This window comes from Martes martes (assembly GCF_963455335.1).
Source record: "Martes martes genome assembly, chromosome: 12".
Taxonomy (NCBI): domain Eukaryota; kingdom Metazoa; phylum Chordata; class Mammalia; order Carnivora; family Mustelidae; genus Martes; species Martes martes.
In genome coordinates, this window is record NC_137900.1 from 68,797,218 (window position 1) to 68,815,560 (window position 18,343).

Genomic DNA, 18,343 nt, shown 5'->3' on the forward strand with positions numbered 1-18,343 from the left:
ATTGTCTTTGTGAGATATGAATCAGAACCTATTACAATATGAGTTTATGACAGACTATTATTCTTAGTAATTATAGCTAAACTGGGCCAGTGAAAGCAAATAATAAAAATCTCTCTTTATAAACTTTGCTTTCCCCAAAGAAGGTCCTCAATGGTGGCCCAATGATGCCATTTGTATTCTTTATACACTAAAGACTCATATTTCCCTTTGGTCTTATGGCTTAACAGCTTTCCAATTCAGCAAATATTTCACAGCAGCTTTAACATCCTTATTTCTCAAGCTATAGATTATAGGATTTAGCATGGGGGTCACTACCCCATAAAACATGGAAATAAGCCCTTCTGTAGCTTGCAAATTGTCATTCCCAAGGCGGTCTTGAGACTTGGGCTTAGCATACATGAAGAAGATGGTACCATAAAATATGATCACTACAGTCAGATGTGCTGAGCAAGTGGAAAAGGCTTTGCGTCTCCCTGTGGCTGAGTTCATTCTCAAGATGGTGTAGAGGATGAACATATAGGAGAAAAAAATGACCAGCAAAGGAAGAACCAGGAATGCCATATTTGATACTGCTAGGGTAACAATATTGAGGGATATATCAGCACAAGCTAGCTTAAGGACAGCTAATATCTCACATAAGAAATGATTGATAATATTATTCCCACAGAAAGGCAATCGCATGGCAAGAGATGTTTGTACAATTGAGTTGATACCACCAGAGAGCCATGACACAGAAGCCATTAGTACATATACCACCTTGCTCATGATGACAGGGTATCTCAGAGGGTTACAGATGGCTACATAGCGATCAAAAGCCATCATGCCCAGGAGGAAACACTCTGTCGACCCCATTGCAAATCCAACGAACATCTGTACTGTGCATCCGGAGAAGGAAATGTTCCTTTTCTTTGAAATTAAGCTCACCAAAGTTGAGGGAACAGAGGAGGATGTATAGCAGATGTCCAGGAAAGAGAGGTTGCCCAGGAAGAAGTACATGGGGGTGTGAAGACGGGAATCAAAGATGCTTGCTATGATCAGAATACCGTTGCCAATTAGAATCACTAGATACATTACTAGAATTAGAGAAAAAAAAATGATCTCAAGTTTTGGGTAACCGGAGAGTCCCAGAAGAATGAATTCTTTCACAAATGTCTTGTTTATCCTATCCATATCCCAGTTTTCAGGATATCAAAGGAAGACCTAACAAAATATTTTCACTGCCAAGCAACAAATTTAACAAATGCTTTGCATAAACATTATTCTGGGGTAAACTAGAGTGTTTTCTTTGAAGCTCTGTCATCTGCTTTTGACATATGTTGTTATCCTCAATGATTTTTATGCCTAGAATACAATGCTGAGATATTGAGAGTTTCTAGGCCCTGTGTCTAATACATGGATATCTACCCAGGATCAAAAGCAAGTTCAGAAGCAACTTCCCTACTGCTAAAGACACTCTAAGTAGAGTTTTCTAAAAGCCCCAGAATATTACAGACTCCATTTTAATCAGGTCCAGTGAGAGAGTGATGGGGAAGGAAAAAGACAACTCAATAAGGACTGGAATTCTGATTCAGTGTTTAACAGAAATGTCCAAAACTGTAAAGCAAATTTCATTTGTATGCATATTTGTCTGCCTCACGTTCTTTTCAGTTAGATTGTGTGCTTTTATGGGGCAGACATTTGATCGTAGTAAACTGAATCATTACACAGCAATTTAACATCTGATCAAAGGCAAAGTTAGTTGAACTCACAATCATGGCCCACTCTTAACTATTTTGCTTTTTCCTATACTAACACCAGTATACAGACCAGCTGTGCATGAACCTGATGGAGAATCTTTGAAGAACAATAATCTCTCTTCATTTGTTTTATTCTCTGGCTTCAGAGTTGTCCTTCATAATTTATTTACTTAGGTGAACCTGAGAAAACAGTAATAATGCTTAAATATATTTGTGTACACATGTATAACACTTTATACTTTATTTTTAAAAAACAAATTAATCTTCTCGTTATCCTTATTTTTTTTTCAAATGTGAATGACAGGATGTGGCCAAAGTTATCCAGCCTATAATTAAAAAGCAGAGCTTGAAGCTCAGATCTTTGCCAATGAACTGCAGCTGTTGGAGCTACAACACAAGTCGGTATACCTTGTTTTCCTACTGACTAGTATCCAGAAATTTGGGCTGTGGTGGAATAATACAGAATCAACTATTTCAGTCTCCCAAATTTTTCATATGTATATAAATTAACTGGGGATCCTGTTAAGATGCAGATTCTCTTAGTAGGTCTTCGGCAAAGCCTGTGATTCTGCATTTTCTTTCTTTCTTTTTCTTTCTTTCTTTCTTTTTTTACAATTTTATTTTTAAGTAATGTCTACTCCCAATGTGGGGCTCAAACTGACAACACCGAGATCAAGAGTCTCACACTCTACCGACTGAGCCAGCTAGGCGTCCCTGTGATTCTGCATTTCTAATAAGCTTCAAGTGTATGTCAAAGTAGTTGGCATGGGGCCACATTTTGAGCAAGGCTTTAGTTCACTTATAGTGAGATGGCTGACTATCCAGATGTTTGTGATCCAAATAGATTTCCTTTTGTTATGGACTAGCTTAACAACCTAGAAAATGACCAGAAGCATACTTCTTTTTTTTTTTTTTCAGCGTAACAGTATTCATTGTTTTTTCACCACACCCAGTGCTCCATGCAATCTGTGCCCTCCCTAATACCCACCACCTGGTTCCCCCAACCTCCCACCCCCCGCCCCTTCAAAACCCTCAGGTTGTTTTTCAGAGTCCATAGTCTCTCATGGTTCACCTCCCCTTCCAATTTCCCTCAACTCCCTTCTCCTCTCCATCTACCCTTGTCCTCTATATTATTTGTTATGCTCCACAAATAGGTGAAACCATTTGATATTTGACTCTCTCTGCTTGACTTATTTCACTCAGCATAATCTCTCCCAGTCCCGTCCATGTTGCTACAAAAGTTGGGTATTCATCCTTTCTGATGGAGGCATAATACTCCATAGTGTATATGGACCACATCTTCCTTATCCATTCATCTGTTGAAGGGCATCTTGGTTCTTTCCACAGTTTGGCGACCGTGGCCATTGCTGCTATAAACATTGGGGTACAGATGGCCCTTCTTTCCACTACATCTGTATCTTTGGGGTAAATACCCATAGTGCAATTGCAGGGTCATAGGGAAGCTCTATTTTTAACTTCTTGAGGAATCTCCACACTGTTTTCCAAAGTGGCTGCACCAACTTGCATTCCCACCAACAGTGTAAGAGGGTTCCCCTTTCTCCACATCCTCTCCAACATATGCATAAAAACAGACACACAGACCAGTGGAACAGAGTAGAGAGCCCAGATATGGACACTCAACTCTATGGTCAAATAATCTTTGACAAAGCAGGAAAAAATATACAGTGGAAAAAAGACAGTCTCTTCAATAAATGGTGCTGGGAAAATTGTATAGCTATATGTAGAAGAATGAAACTCGACCATTCTCTTACACCATACACAAAGATAAACTCGAAATAGATAAAAGACCTCAATGTGAGACAGGAATCCATCAGAATCCTAGAGGAGAACATGGGCAGTAACCTCTTCGATATCAGTCACAGCAACTTCTTTCAAGATATGTCTCCAAAGGCAAAGGAAACAAAAGCGAAAATGAACTTCTGGGACTTCATCAAGATAAAAAGCTTCTGCACAGCAAAAGAAACAGTCAACAAAACAAAGAGGCAACCCACAGAATGGGAGAAGATATTTGCAAATGACAGTACAGACAAAAGGTTGATATCCAAGATCTATAAAGAACTCCTCAAACTCAACACACACAAAACAGACAATCATATCAAAAAATGGGCAGAAGACATGAACAGACACTTCTCCAATGAAGACATACAAATGGCTATCAGACACATGAAAAAATGTTCATCATCACTAGCCATCAGGGAGATTCAAATCAAAACCACATTGAGATACCACCTTACACCAGTTAGAATGGCCAAAATTAGCAAGACAGAAGCATACTTCTTTTGTATTTCCCAGTGAACAAATTCCAGAGCCATATCTCACTGTTCAGTACAATTCAGAAAATAATACTATTGAAAGACAAATTTCATAAAAAGAAATGTGAATTTTTACTGGTCTACTACAATATCTGTAGGATATTATGGACAGCCTAACTCATTTCTGTTTCAAGCTGAGTAAAGACAGGACAAATATAACAAATATCTATAATCAAAAAGTCCACAATTCAAAAAGGGAAACATTAAAACTACATATGGAACAATTAGATACAGACTATAATTACTTTGTGTGACCAGACTGAATATTATATGTGTTCATAGAAAGAGGAGGCTAATAAGAAATAAAGTCAAGGGAGAATTTTGGAAGAATTTCAGACAGGCTGGATCTGTAAACATTGAAGTGTCGAGGCAGGTTTGGAAGACAAGAGGGGGAAAGAGTATCCCAGAAGGGAGAATAGGTTGATCAAAGTTTAGTAGTAAGCATATTGGCAGTATTTCCTACACAGACAAGGCAGTTTCTGTGGGGGAATAATAGGAAGCACATCTGAAAGGGTAAATGAACCAAGCATATAGAAAGGTCCAAAAGTGAGGCAGATAAATTGATATTTCTTTTTGTGGTGAAGGGGCCCGTCATTAGAAGCACCACGCACAAGGTGAGCATTTAGACCTGATTATTTTAGCTACCCTCCAAACTTAACATTATACACTTTAATTTTATCAGGTTCTTGAGCAGATATGTGATATGAGGAATTAAAATGTTTAGATTAATAAGGTTATCATTAATTACAGACTGGTACACACACACACACACACACACACAATTATCTTCTCATAATCACCACCAATTTTCAGGATAACCAAAATTTCAAGCTTAGGGCTCATAATAGGCTAACAGTTTTGAGAATATCAGCATAAGCTCACTACCCTACTCTAACACTGTTGTGTGATGATAGGTGGGAAGATTTCTCTACAGTGTATAATGTCTTAGAGTCAGAAGCCAAACTCAACAGAGGTAGCCTCACTTCAGAAAAAAATCAGCTAAAGAATACAAAACAGAAAATTTCAACTTGAATGAGAGAAGCAAATGAGAGAATATTAAATCTCCAAATTAGAGATGAGGAAATAGACCCTCAAAGCAATTTTAAAGTCTATTTATTCAGCTAATGGTCAGAAGTACCTAAAAGAAAAAAAAAACCCACCTATAATTTGAAATTAGTTCACTTCATTGATGTCACATGACTAATAAGGGACAGAGACAAAATCCAAAGCCCATTTTCTTTCCAGTATTCCTGTATACAACAAGTAGCATTAAAAACTGTATGGAGGGAACCTGGGTGGCTCCCTCAATAGTTCAATAGTTGGTTGAATGTCCAACTATTGATTTTGGTTCAGGTCATGATCTCAGGGTCCTGGGATTGAGCCTTGCACTGGGCTCTGCACTCAGTGGGGTCTGCTTGAGGATTCTATCCCTCTCCCTTTGCCCCTCCCCCTTGCTCATGCATGTTCTGTCTCTTTCTCTCTCTCTCTTGCTCTCTCTAAAAATAAATCAGTACACTACAAAGGGCTGATATCCAAGACCTATAAAGAATTCCTCAAACTCAACACTCAAAACACAGATAATCACGTCAAAAAATGGGCAGAAGACATGAGCAGACACTTCTCCAAAAGACAAACAAATGGCCAATAGACACATGGAAAAATTTTCATCATCATTTTTTCATCATCAAAATTTTCATCATCTTCCATCAGGGAGATTCAAATCAAAACTACATTGAGATACCACCTTACACCAGTTAGAATGGCCAAAATTAACAAGACAGTAAGCAACAAGTGTTGGAGAGAATGTGGAGAAAGGGGAACCCTCTTACACTGTTGGTGGGAATGCAAGTTGGTGCAGCCACTTTGGAAAACAGTGCGGAGATTCCTTAAGAAATTAAAAATAGAGATACCCGATAACCCTGCAATTACACTACTGGTATTTACCCCAAAGATACAGATGTAATGAAAAGAAGGGCCATATGTAACCCAGTGTTCATAGCAGCAATGGCTACAATCGCCAAACTGTGGAAAGAGCCAAGATGCCCTTCAACAGATGAATGGACAAAGAACATATGATCCATATATACAATGGAATATTATGCCTCCATCAGAAAGAATGAAAACCCAACTTTTATATAAACATGGATGGACTGGAGGAGATTATGCTGAGTGAAATAATTCAAACAGAGAGAGTCAATTATCATACGGTTTCACTTATGGAGCATAAGGAATAACATGGAGGACATTAGGAAAAGGAAAGGAAAAGTGAGTTTGGGGAAATCAGAAGGCGAGATGAACCATGAGAGACTATGGACTCTGAGAAACAAACTGAGAGTTTTGGAGGGGATAGAAGTGGGGAGTTAGGTGAGCCTGGTGGTGGGTATTAAGGAGGGCATGAATTGCATGGAGTACTAGGTGTGGTGCATAAATAATGAATCTTGGAACACTGAAAAAATAAAATTAAACTTTAAAAAAGACAGCAAAAAAAGAAAAATAACAAATTAAATGTCCTTACTAGTAAAAAAAATCAATCAATCAATCAGTAACTCTTTAAAAAAATCTGTATAGAAAACATGTGTCAACAACAGAATATGGCCAGCATGAAAATGGCCAGTATCTGTGGATATATCGAAGTCACAGAAGCAAAACTTGACTGTATGCAGTTAACAATATACAAGGAAAATGGCTTTCTTTTGAGGACTTAGTACTTCTTATCATGGAGGAAGATTCACAACTATGGAATTGAATCATATGCCTAGAATACTCTATTTCTCTGAAGTGATTCTATACTCACTGTACACTACTTCTTAGGATAAATCAAAGTTCTCCCAAAATGGGCTCAGAAACTAGTCAAGGAGTACCTTAGATAAGTGACATGAGCCATCTATTTGGCCCAGGTATGAGCACAAAAGGAAGAAGAGAGTAATAGACTGATTTACCAGGAAACGTGGTGATGGTCCAGATCCAGCCCGTTTGAGGTCTAGGCCTGTGAGAGCCTATTGGCTTCTCTTTCCAAAAAAAAAAAGTAGTGAAAATATATCTTAAACCACTTCTGCTACATGCTTTAAGTCTTCTCCTCCTAGACATAAATTCCCTCACCAATTCAAATCCACCTTGAGCCAGACCGGTTTTGCTGCCTTTACTCTTCTCCCAGAAATCTAAATTGGTTATTTTGTATATTGTAAGATAACAAGAAACACTGGAATTTACACAAAAAGAAAAAAAAAGGTAGAAACAGCTATATCCCTCAAGATATTCATTGCCAGGTTATTTCAAACAGCATAAAATTGGGATCAACAAAAAATTCCAAAGGAAGAGGATCTGTAATAAAATTATAGCATATTTGGAAAGATATTCTGAAGAAAAACAATACAAAGAAATGCCTGGATATAATATTTAGAAGTCAATACATAAAAATGTATATTTTTGTTATTTTGAACATAATTATATAAAATATATGCAGAAAGATAAAACTACTATTTTGTTAAAATGATAAGATTGTGGTTTGCTTTCTCTATTTTCCAAATATTTTAAATACTAAAATAAAAACAATTGCTCCATCCTTTAAAAAATAATAATAATAACAAGAGACATAAGGAAGGAACTTGTGTGTCTTGCTCATCACAACTCACAGATGCCCTAACAAAGGGGCTGCACATTATGAATGGGTTTTGATTAAATAGACAAAGGCTTACTTTCTACACTCTTAAGAAAAGTGTTTGTGGATTCATATTCAAGAGCATTTCAACATGCCCAAATGGTTCATTTGCAGCAGGCTCTAAGTTTCAAAAAAATATTATTTTTAAGTCACCACTAAGATGTCATCTTACATAGAAATTTACCAATTTATGTAGTGAAAGTGCAGCAGGACTGCCTAATATTCACTTGAACATATACAGCATGAGATTATTCCAGTTACAAAGTGCTTGGGACTTAGATACAAAAGCTCTAGGTTTGAGGTTCTTCTAATACATAGTCTCAGTTTTCTCATTTGTGAAATAGTGATAACTGCGTTGCTTTTCTCTCACAGGTCTGTTTTCAGAAAAACTTAGATGGCATATGGAAACTGCTTTATGGATTAACAGGTAGTATAGAAATAATAATAATAATAATAATAAATCATAGCTATTCAGTTATAATAAATTAGTAGCTGTATGGCCTCATGCTGTTCACCTTTTAAATCTACATTTAATAACAGCTTTAACTTATGGGTTGCCTGGGTGGCTCAATAGGTTAAGTGTCTGCCTTTGTCTCAGGCCACGATCCTGGGGTCCTGGGATTGAGCCCTGCATCAGTCTCTCTGCTCAGCAGGGAGTCTGCCTCTCCCTCTCCATCTGCCATCCCCCAGTTCATGCTCTTTCTCTCTCTCTCAAATAAATAAATAAATAAATAAAATATTTTTAAAAATAATAGCTTTAACTATAGATTGGAAAGATACAGTGTCATAGTATTTAAGACTCACCTGTATACTGATAAATTATTTCTACCCCCTAGAAGATCCAGTTACTTTCTTCTTAGTATTTATGTCAGCATTCTGAATTAAGGTCAGGTTTGACAAGCAATGCCAGATTCCACAGATGTGGAAGAGTAAATATTTGTTATGCAACATTTGTTGTAATTGTTCCCCAATTCCCAAAACAATTTAAAGTTGGATGAAAGATCTGTGGAATGGAGAAACTTCTGGTGCATTAGGGACAGTGTCCCACAGATCCAATTAAGAATGGTGCAGGGAATAAACTGTGATTGAATCATAGTTCAAAAATGAAATGACATTCTCCTACTCATGTAACTCTTGGAAATGGGCAAATATTCACAAAAATTAACTTTATGAAATGTGAGCCCTTTTTAGTTTAAAATAGCAAAGTCAACTCAAAGTAAGATCTTAATTCAAGTGATAAAATGGAAAAGCTAGAATGGAAAGCTAGAATTGAGAAATGATTTAGATATTATGAATAACCTAAACCAGATATTTGTTGTGAATTAAATGTATTATCATTATTTTAGGGGGAATGAAATCAGATAACGTGATGCCACCAGTTTTATTTTTGTTTTTCAACATTTCCTTAGTGATTCGGGGTCTCTTCTGATTCCATACAAATTTTAGGATTATTTGCTCCAGCTCTTTGAAAAATACCGGTGGAATTTTGATAGGTATGGCATTAAAGGTATAGATTGCTCTAGGCAGTATAGACATTCTGACAATGTTTATTCTTCTGATCCAAGAGCATGGAATGGTCTTCCATCTTTTTCTGTCTTCTTCAATTTCTTTCATGAGTGTTCTGTAGTTCCTCGAGTACAGATCCTTTACCTCTTTGGTTAGGTTTATTCCCAGGTATCTTAGGGTTCTTGGTGCTATAGTAAATGGAATCGATTCTCGAATTTCCCTTTCTGTATTTTCATTGTTAGTGTATAAGAAAGCCACTGATTTCTGTACATTGACTTTGTATCCTGCCACATTACTGAATTGCTGTATGAGTTCTAGTAGTTTAGGGGTGGAGTCTTTTGGGTTTTCCATATAAAGAATCATGTCATCTGCGAAGAGAGAGTTTGACTTCTTCCTTGCCAATTTGGATACCTTTTATTTCTCTTTGTTGTCTGATTGCTGTTGCTAGGACTTCTAATACTATGTTGAACAAGAGTGGTGAGAGTGGGCATCCTTGTCGTGTTCCTGATCTCAACAGGAAGGCTGCAAGTTTTTTCCCATTGAGGATGATATTTGCTGTGGGTCTTTCATAGATAGATTTTATGAAGTTCAGGAATGTTCCCTCTATCCCTATACTTTGAAGCATTTTAATCAGGAACAGATGCTGGATTTTGTCAAATGCTTTTTCTGCATCAATTGAGAGGACCATGTGGTTCTTCTCTCTTCTCTTATTGATTTGTTCTATCACATTGATTGATTTGAGAAAGTTGAACCGTCCTTGTAACCCAGGAATGAATCCCACCTGGTAAAGGTGGATAATCTTTTTAATGTGCTGTTGGATCCTGTTTGCTAGGATCTTGTTGAGAATCTTAGCATCCATACTCATCAGTGATATTGGTCTGAAATTCTCCTTTTTCGTGGGGTCTTTGCCTGGTTTGGGGATCAGGGTAATGCTGGCTTCATAAAAAGAGTCTGGAAGTTTTCCTTCTGCTTCAATTTTTTGAAACAGCTTCAGGAGAATAGGTGTTATTTCTTCTGTGAAATAACACCTATTCTCCTTTTAGGGGGAACGAAAAACACAGACAAGCAATAAAATTAATAAACTACTAGGACAAAAGTGAATTCATATGTTTAAGACCAAAAAAAGTTTTTAATCCTAAAATTTTTTTTTTTATTTTTTTATTTTTTTTTTAATTTTTTTATTTTAATAAACATATAATGTATTTTTATCCCCAGGGGTACGGGTCTGTGAATCGTCTGGTTTACACATTTCACAGCACTCATCATAGCACATACCCTCCCCAATGTCCATTTCCCCACCACCCTCTCCCGTCCCCCTTCCCCCCCGCAACCCTCAGTCTGTTTCTTGAGATTGAGTCTTTTATGGTTTGTCTCCCTCCCAATCCCATCTTTTCATTTTTTCTTTTCCTACCTCCCCCCAAACCCCCCCACCTTGCATCTCCACTTCCTCATATCAAAGAGATCATATGATAGTTATATTTCTCCGATTGACTTATTTCGCTAAGCATGATACCCTCTAGTTCAATCCACGTCGTCGCAAATGGCAAGATTTCATGTCTTTTGATGGCTGCATAGTATTCCATTGTGTATATATACCACATCTTCTTTATCCATTCATCTGTTGATGGACATCTAGGCGCTTTCCACAGTTTGGCTATTGTGGACATTGCTGCTATAAACATTCGGGTGCACGTGCCCCTTCGGAGCACCACGTTTGTATCTTTAGGATATATACCCAGGAGTGCAATTGCTGGGTCGTAGGGTAGCTCTATTTTCAGTTTTTTGAGGAACCTCCACACTGTTTTCCAGAGTGGTTGCACCAGCTTGCATTCCCACCAACAGTGTAGGAGGGTTCCCCTCTCTCCGCATCCTCGCCAGCATCTGTCATTTCTTGACTTGTTAATTTTAGCCATTCTGACTGGTGTGAGGTGGTATCTCATTGTGGTTTTGATTTGTATTTCCCTGATGCCGAGTGATGTGGAGCATTTTTTCATGTGTCTGTTGGCCATCTGGATGTCTTCCTTGCAGAAATGTCTGTTCATGTCCTCTGCCCATTTCTTGACTGGATTATTTGTTCTTTGGGTATTGAGTTTGATAAGCTCTTTATAGATTTTGGATACGAGCCCTTTATCTGATATGTCGTTTGCAAATATCTTCTCCCATTCTGTCAGTTGTCTTTTGGTTTTGTTAACTGTTTCCTTTGCTGTGCAAAAGCTTTTGATCTTGATGAAATCCCAATAGTTCATTTTTGCCCTTGCTTCTGTCGCCTTTGGCGATGTTCCTAGGAAGAAGTTGCTGCGGTGGAGGTCAAAGAGGTTGCTGCCTGCATTCTCCTCAAGGATTTTGATAGATTCCTTTCGCACATTGAGGTCCTTCATCCACTTTGAGTCTATTTTCGTGTGTGGTGTAAGGAAATAGTCCAATTTCATTTTTCTGCATGTGGCTGTCCAATTTTCCCAGCACCATTTGTTGAAGAGGCTGTCTTTTTTCCATTGGATATTCTTTCCTGCTTTGTCGAAGATTAGTTGACCATAGAGTTGAGGGTCTATTTCTGGGCTCTCTATTCTGTTCCATTGGTCTATATGTCTGTTTTTGTGCCAGTACCATACTGTCTTGATGATGACAGCTTTGTAATAGAGCTTGAAGTCTGGAATTGTGATACCACCGACTTTGGCTTTCTTTTTCAATATTCCTTTGGCTATTCGAGGTCTTTTCTGGTTCCATATAAATTTTAGGATTATTTGTTCTATTTCTTTAAAAAAAATGGATGGGATTTTGATAGGGATTGCATTAAATGTGTAGATTGCTTTAGGTAGAATAGACATTTTCACAATATTTGTTCTTCCAATCCATGAGCATGGAATATTTTTCCATTTCTTTGTGTCTTCCTCAATTTCTTTCATGAGTACTTTATAGTTTTCTGAGTATAGATTCTTTGCCTCTTTGGTTAGATTTATTCCTAGGTATCTTATGGTTTTGGGTACGATTGTAAATGGGACTGACTCCTCAATTTCTCTTTCTTCTGTCTTGTTGTTAGTGTAAAGAAATGCGACTGATTTCTGTGCATTGACTTTATATCCTGACACTTTACTGAATTCCTGTATAAGTTCTAGCAGTTTTGGAGTGGAGCCTTTTGGGTTTTCCACATATAGTATCATATCATCTGCAAAGAGTGATAGTTTGACTTCTTCTTTGCCAATTTGGATGCCTTTAATTTCTTTTTGTTGTCTGATTGCTGAGGCTAGGACTTCTAGTACTATATTGAACAGCAGTGGTGATAACGGACATCCCTGCCGTGTTCCTGACCTTAGCGGAAAAGCTTTCAGTTTTTCTCCATTGAGAATGATATCTGCGGTGGGTTTTTCATAGATGGCTTTGATAATATTGAGGTATGTGCCTTCTATCCCTACACTTTGAAGAGTTTTAATCAGGAAGGGATGCTGCACTTTGTCAAACGCTTTTTCAGCATCTATTGAGAGTATCATATGGTTCTTACTCTTTCTTTTATTAATGTATTGTATCACATTGATGGATTTGCGGATGTTGAACCAACCTTGCAGCCCTGGAATAAATCCCACTTGGTCGTGGTGAATAATCCTTTTAATGTACTGTTGGATCCTATTGGCCAGTATTTTGGTGAGAATTTTCGCATCTGTGTTCATCAAGGATATTGGTCTGTAATTCTCTTTTTTGATAGGATCCTTGTCTGGTTTTGGGATCAAGGTGATGCTGGCCTCATAGAATGAGTTTGGAAGTTTTCCTTCCATTTCTATTTTCTGGAACAGTTTCAGGAGAATAGGAATTAATTCTTCTTTAAATGTTTGGTAGAATTCCCCTGGGAAGCCGTCTGGTCCTGGACTTTTGTTTGTTTGGAGATTTTTGATGACTGTTTCAATCTCCTTACTGGTTATGGGTCTGTTCAGGTTATCTATTTCTTCCTGGTTCAGTTGTGGTAGTTTATACATCTCTAGAAATGTATCCATTTCTTCCAGGTTGTCAAATTTGTTGCCATAGAGTTGCTCGTAGTATGTTCTTATAATTGTTTGTATTTCTTTGGTGTTGGTTGTGATCTCTCCTCTTTCATTCATGATTTTATTTATTTGCATCCTTTCTCTTTTCTTTTTGATAAGTCTGGCCAGGGGCTTATCAATCTTATTAATTCTTTCAAAGAACCAGCTCCTAGTTTTGTTGATTTGTTCTATTGTTTTTTTAGTTTCTATTTCATTGATTTCTGCTCTGATCTTTATGATTTCTCTTCTCCTGCTGGGTTTAGGCTTTCTTTGTTGTTCTCTCTCCAGCTCCTTTAGGTGTAGGGTTAGGTTGTGTATTTGAGACCTTTCTTGTTTCTTGAGAAAGGCTTGCACTGCTATATATTTTCCTCTCAGGACTGCCTTTGTTGTGTCCCACAGATTTTGAACCGTTGTGTTTTCATTATCATTTGTTTCCATGAATTTTTTCAATTCTTCTTTAATTTCCTGGTTGACCCATTCATTTTTTAGAAGGATGCTGTTTAGTCTCCATGTATTTGCGTTCTTTCCAAATTTCCTCTTGTGATTGAGTTCGAGCTTCAGAGCATTGTGGTCTGAAAATATGCAGGGAATGATCTCGATCTTTTGGTACCGATTGAGACCTGATTTATGACCCAGGATGTGGTCTATTCTGGAGAATGTTCCATGTGCACTAGAGAAGAATGTATATTCTGTTGCTTTGGGATGGAATGTTCTGAATATATCTGTGATGTCCATCTGGTCCAGTGTGTCATTTAAGGCCTTTATTTCCTTGTTGATCTTTTGCTTAGATGATCTGTCCATTTCAGTGAGGGGAGTGTTAAAGTCCCCTGCTATTATTGTATTACTGTCGATGTATTTCTTTGATTTTGTTATGAATTGGTTTATATAGTTGGCTGCTCCCATGTTAGGGGCATAGATATTTAAGATTGTTAGATCTTCTTGTTGGACAGACCCTTTGAGTATGATATAGTGTCCTTCCTCATCTCTTATTATAGTCTTTGGCTTAAAATCTAATTGATCTGATATAAGGATTGCCACCCCAGCTTTCTTCTCATGTCCATTAGCATGGTACATTGTTTTCCACCCCCTCACTTTAAATCTGGAGGTGTCTTCGGGTCTAAAATGAGTTTCTTGTAGGCAGCATATTGATGGGTTTTGTTTTTTTATCCATTCTGATACCCTGTGTCTTTTGATTGGGGCATTTAGCCCATTAACATTCAGGGTAACTATTGAGAGATATGAATTTAGTGCCATTGTATTGCCTGTAAGGTGATTGTTACTGTATATTGTTTCTGTTTCTTTCTGATCTACTACTTTTAGGGTCTCTCTTTGCTTAGAGGACCCCTTTCAATATTTCCTGTAGAGCTGGTTTGGTGTTTGCAAATTCTTTCAGCTTTTGTTTGTCCTGGAAGCTCTTTATCTCTCCTTCTATTTTCAATGATAGCCTAGCCGGATATAGTATTCTTGGCTGCATGTTTTTCTCGTTTAGTGCTCTGAATATATCATGCCAGTTCTTTCTGGCCTGCCAGGTCTCTGTGGATAGGTCCGCTGCCAATCTAATGTTTTTACCCTTGTATGTTACAGACTTCTTTTCCCGGGCTGCTTTCAGGATTTTCTCTTTGTCGCTAAGACTTGTAAATTTTACTATCAGGTGACGAGGTGTGGACCTATTTTTATTGATTTTGAGGGGCGTTCTTAGCATCTCCTGGATTTTGATGTTTGTTCCCTTTGCCATATTAGGAAAATTCTCTCCAATAATTGTCTCCAATATACCTTCTGCTCCCCTCTCTCTTTCTTCTTCTTCTGGAATCCCAATTATTCTAATGTTGTGTCGTCTTATGGTGTCACTTATCTCTCGAATCCTCTCCTCGTGTTCCAGTAGTTGTTTGTCTCTCTTTTGCTCAGCTTCTTTATTCTCTGTCATTTGGTCTTCTATGTCACTAATTCTTTCTTCTGCCTCATTTATCCTGGCAGTGAGAGCTTCCATTTTTGATTGCACCTCATGAATAGCTTTTTTGATTTCAACTTGGTTAGATTTTAGTTCTTTTATTTCTCCAGAAAGGGCTTTTATCTCTCCGGAGAGGGTTTCTCTAATATCTTCTATGCCTTTTTCGAGCCCGGCTAGAACCTTGAGAATTGTCATTCTGAACTCTAGATCTGTCATGCTACCTATGTCTGTATTGATTAGGTCTCCAGCCTTCGGTACGGCCTCTTGTTCTTTTTTTTGAGGTGAGTTTTTCCGCCTTGTCATTTTGTCCAGGTAGGATTTGCTTTCTCCTGCTGTGGAATTCCGCTGTTCTTGGTGACTGAAGTTGGTTTTGGATCGGTTTCTTGTTGATCTTCTGGGGGAGGGGCCTGTTGTAGTGATTCTCAAGTGTCCTTGCCGCAGGCGGAATTGCACCGCCCTTGCCAGGGGTCGGGCTAAGGAATCCACTCGGGTTTGCTTTCGGGAGCTTTTGTTCCCTGAGCGCTTTCCGTAGAGTTCCGGAGGACGGGAATGAAGATGGCGGCCTCCCAATCTCTCGGCCCGGAGGAGCCGAGAGCTTGGGGTTCCGCTCCTCAGTGCGCTCTCAGAGCAAAGCGCCCAACAGCCCCGCCTCCCTGGCTTGCGGTCGCGCCTCGAGGAAAGCAGTCAATTTTTGGAGCTGGAGAAAAGCGCCGGGTCGCTTTTGTCTCCGTGGCCTCCGGCCGCGCTCCGAGCCCACCCAGCCTGCGACCGGCACAAGGTAACCCTGGGCTTAGAGCTCACTCCTCGGCTTTGTCGCTATAGCCGGCTTCCCCGTTCTAATACCTGCGAGCTCTGCGGCACTCAGACACCCCCAGTCCTTCTGTGACCCCGCGGGTCCTGGGGTTATGCTGACCCCGACTGGGTTTCCCCCCAGTTTAGCCTCTGGAGCGATGTCTCCCAGTGGAGCCGACTTTTAAAAGTCCCGATTTTGTGCTCCGTCGCTCCGCCGCTTGCCGGGTGCCGGCCCCTCCCCCCGGGGTCTATCTTCCCGTCGCTTTGGATTCACTTCTCCGCAGGTCCTACCTTTCAGAAAGTGATCGATTTTCTGTTTCTGGGATTGTTGCTCTTCTTCTCTTCGATTTCCCGTTGGATTTGTAGGTGTTCACAATGGTTAGATAAGCTATCTAGCTGATCTCCTGCTACCCGATGTCGTCTCAGCCTGCTACTTCTCCGCCATCTTGACTCCTCCCTCAAGACCAAAAAAAGTTTTTAAAAGTCCAGAACAGATAGTTTAGAGCATGAACTCAGATAAGTAGATAGCACATTACTGATTCAAAGTGTTTCAGAAAGTCTTTTGAGCTATATTATAGATGTTAACACTTAGATTCCAACTAATTTCCCAACAGATGTTACATTTCACTGTAGAATATCTAGATTCTAGAGGGCCATTTTGAGAAGCCAGACCCATGCCCAAGGAGGGAACTGAAAGACCGTGGTCCCAGCAGCAACTGTCTCTGAAATAGCCCTATCACCTTGTAAACTTGGCTACAGCCCTATTTGGCCTTAATCCTGCCACCAAACCAAATTCAAAAGCACATTAAAAGGATCATACACAATGATCAAGTAGGATTTATCCCTGGGATATGAAGATGTGTCAATATATGCAAATTATTGAATGTGAAATACCACTTGAACAGAATGAAGATTTAAAACTATATGATCAACTCAATAGATGCAGAAAAAGCATTTGACAAAATTCAGTACCCTTTCATGATAAAAACCCTCAACAAATTAGGTATAAAAAGAATGTATCTCAACATTATAAAGGCCATATATGATATGCCCACAGTTAACATTATACTTAACAGTAGAAAGTGAAAAGATTTTCCTCTAAGATCAGGAACAAAACAAGAGTGCCCTCTCTTGCCTCCTGTATTCAACCTAGTACTGGAAGTCCTATCTACAGGAATTAGGCAAGAAAAAGAAATAAAAGGCACACATTGGAAAGAAAGAAGTTAAATTATCCCTGTTTGGGGAGGAGTCAAGATGGCGAGAAGTAGCAGGCTTAGACAACATCGGGTAGCAGATCAGCTAGATAGCTTATCAAATCATTCTGAACACCTACAAATCCAAAAGGAGATCAAAGAGAAGAAGAGCAACAATTCTAGAAACAGAAAATCGACCACTTTCTGAAAGGTAGGACCAGCGGAGAAGTGAATTCAAAGCAATGGGAAGAGACTGTGGGGGGAAGGGCCGGCTCCCAGCAAGCAGCAGAGCAATGGAACACAAAATCAGAATGTTTAAAAGTCTGCTCCACTGAGGGACATCACTCCAGAGGCTAAACTGAGGTGAAGCCCACGTGGGGACAATGTGGCCTCAGGTCCCATGGGGTCACAGAAGGATTGGGGGTGTCTGAGTGTCACAGAGCTCACAGGTATTAGAGTGGGGAAGCTGGCTACAGAGACGGAGCCGAGGAGTGAGCTCTCAACTCGGGATTACGTTGAACCATGATCCACGGCACAGGCCACTGCTCTGTGAGAGGGGACCCCACAAGATCAGGGGAGACCCCCTGGAAGAGCTCAGGGATCTGTGGGGTTTGGAGATTCCAGGCGAGGCAGTGTTCCAGAGACAGAGATGCTTGGCCACAGGCTGGGTGAGCTCGGAGCACAGCCATAGGCCAGGGAGCCGGGAGTGATTGAGTGCTTTTCCCCTAGGGTGCACTGAGGAGTGGGGCCCCAAGCTCTCGGCTCCTCTGGGCCAGAGATTGGGAGGCCACCATTTTCATTCCCGTCCTCCAGAACTCTACAGAAAACATTCAGGGAACAAAAGCTCCCGAAAGTGAACCCGAGCGGATTACTTAGCCTGGTCCCTGGTAGGGGCAGCGCAATTCCACCTTGGGCAAAGACACTTCAGGATCACTACAAGAGGCCCCTCCCCCAGAAGATCAACAAGAAATCCAGCCAAGACCAAGTTCACTTACCAAGGAGAACAGCAGAATCCCAGAGGAGGAGAAAACAAAGTATGGAATTCATGGCTTTCTCCCCATGATTCCTTAGTCTTGCAAAGTTAATTAATTTTTTTTAATTTTATTTTTTTTCTTCTGCTAAATTTTTTTTAACTTTTACCTTTTCCTCTTTTAATGTTTTTAACTA

The 18,343-nt window shown here is 39.4% G+C and overlaps 1 protein-coding gene across 1 annotated transcript; it reads right to left on the reverse strand.

The window, feature by feature from the left end:
- Positions 1 to 213: 213 nt before the first annotated feature.
- Positions 214 to 1,170, reverse strand: LOC308353381 (olfactory receptor 13C4; the record flags this gene model as incomplete). The annotated part of the gene is made up of 1 exon (XM_080820220.1): positions 214 to 1,170. The coding sequence occupies one exon, from the start codon at positions 1,168 to 1,170 to the stop codon at positions 214 to 216; it is 957 nt and encodes a 318-aa protein (XP_080676346.1).
- Between the last annotated feature and the right edge of the window lie 17,173 nt (positions 1,171 to 18,343).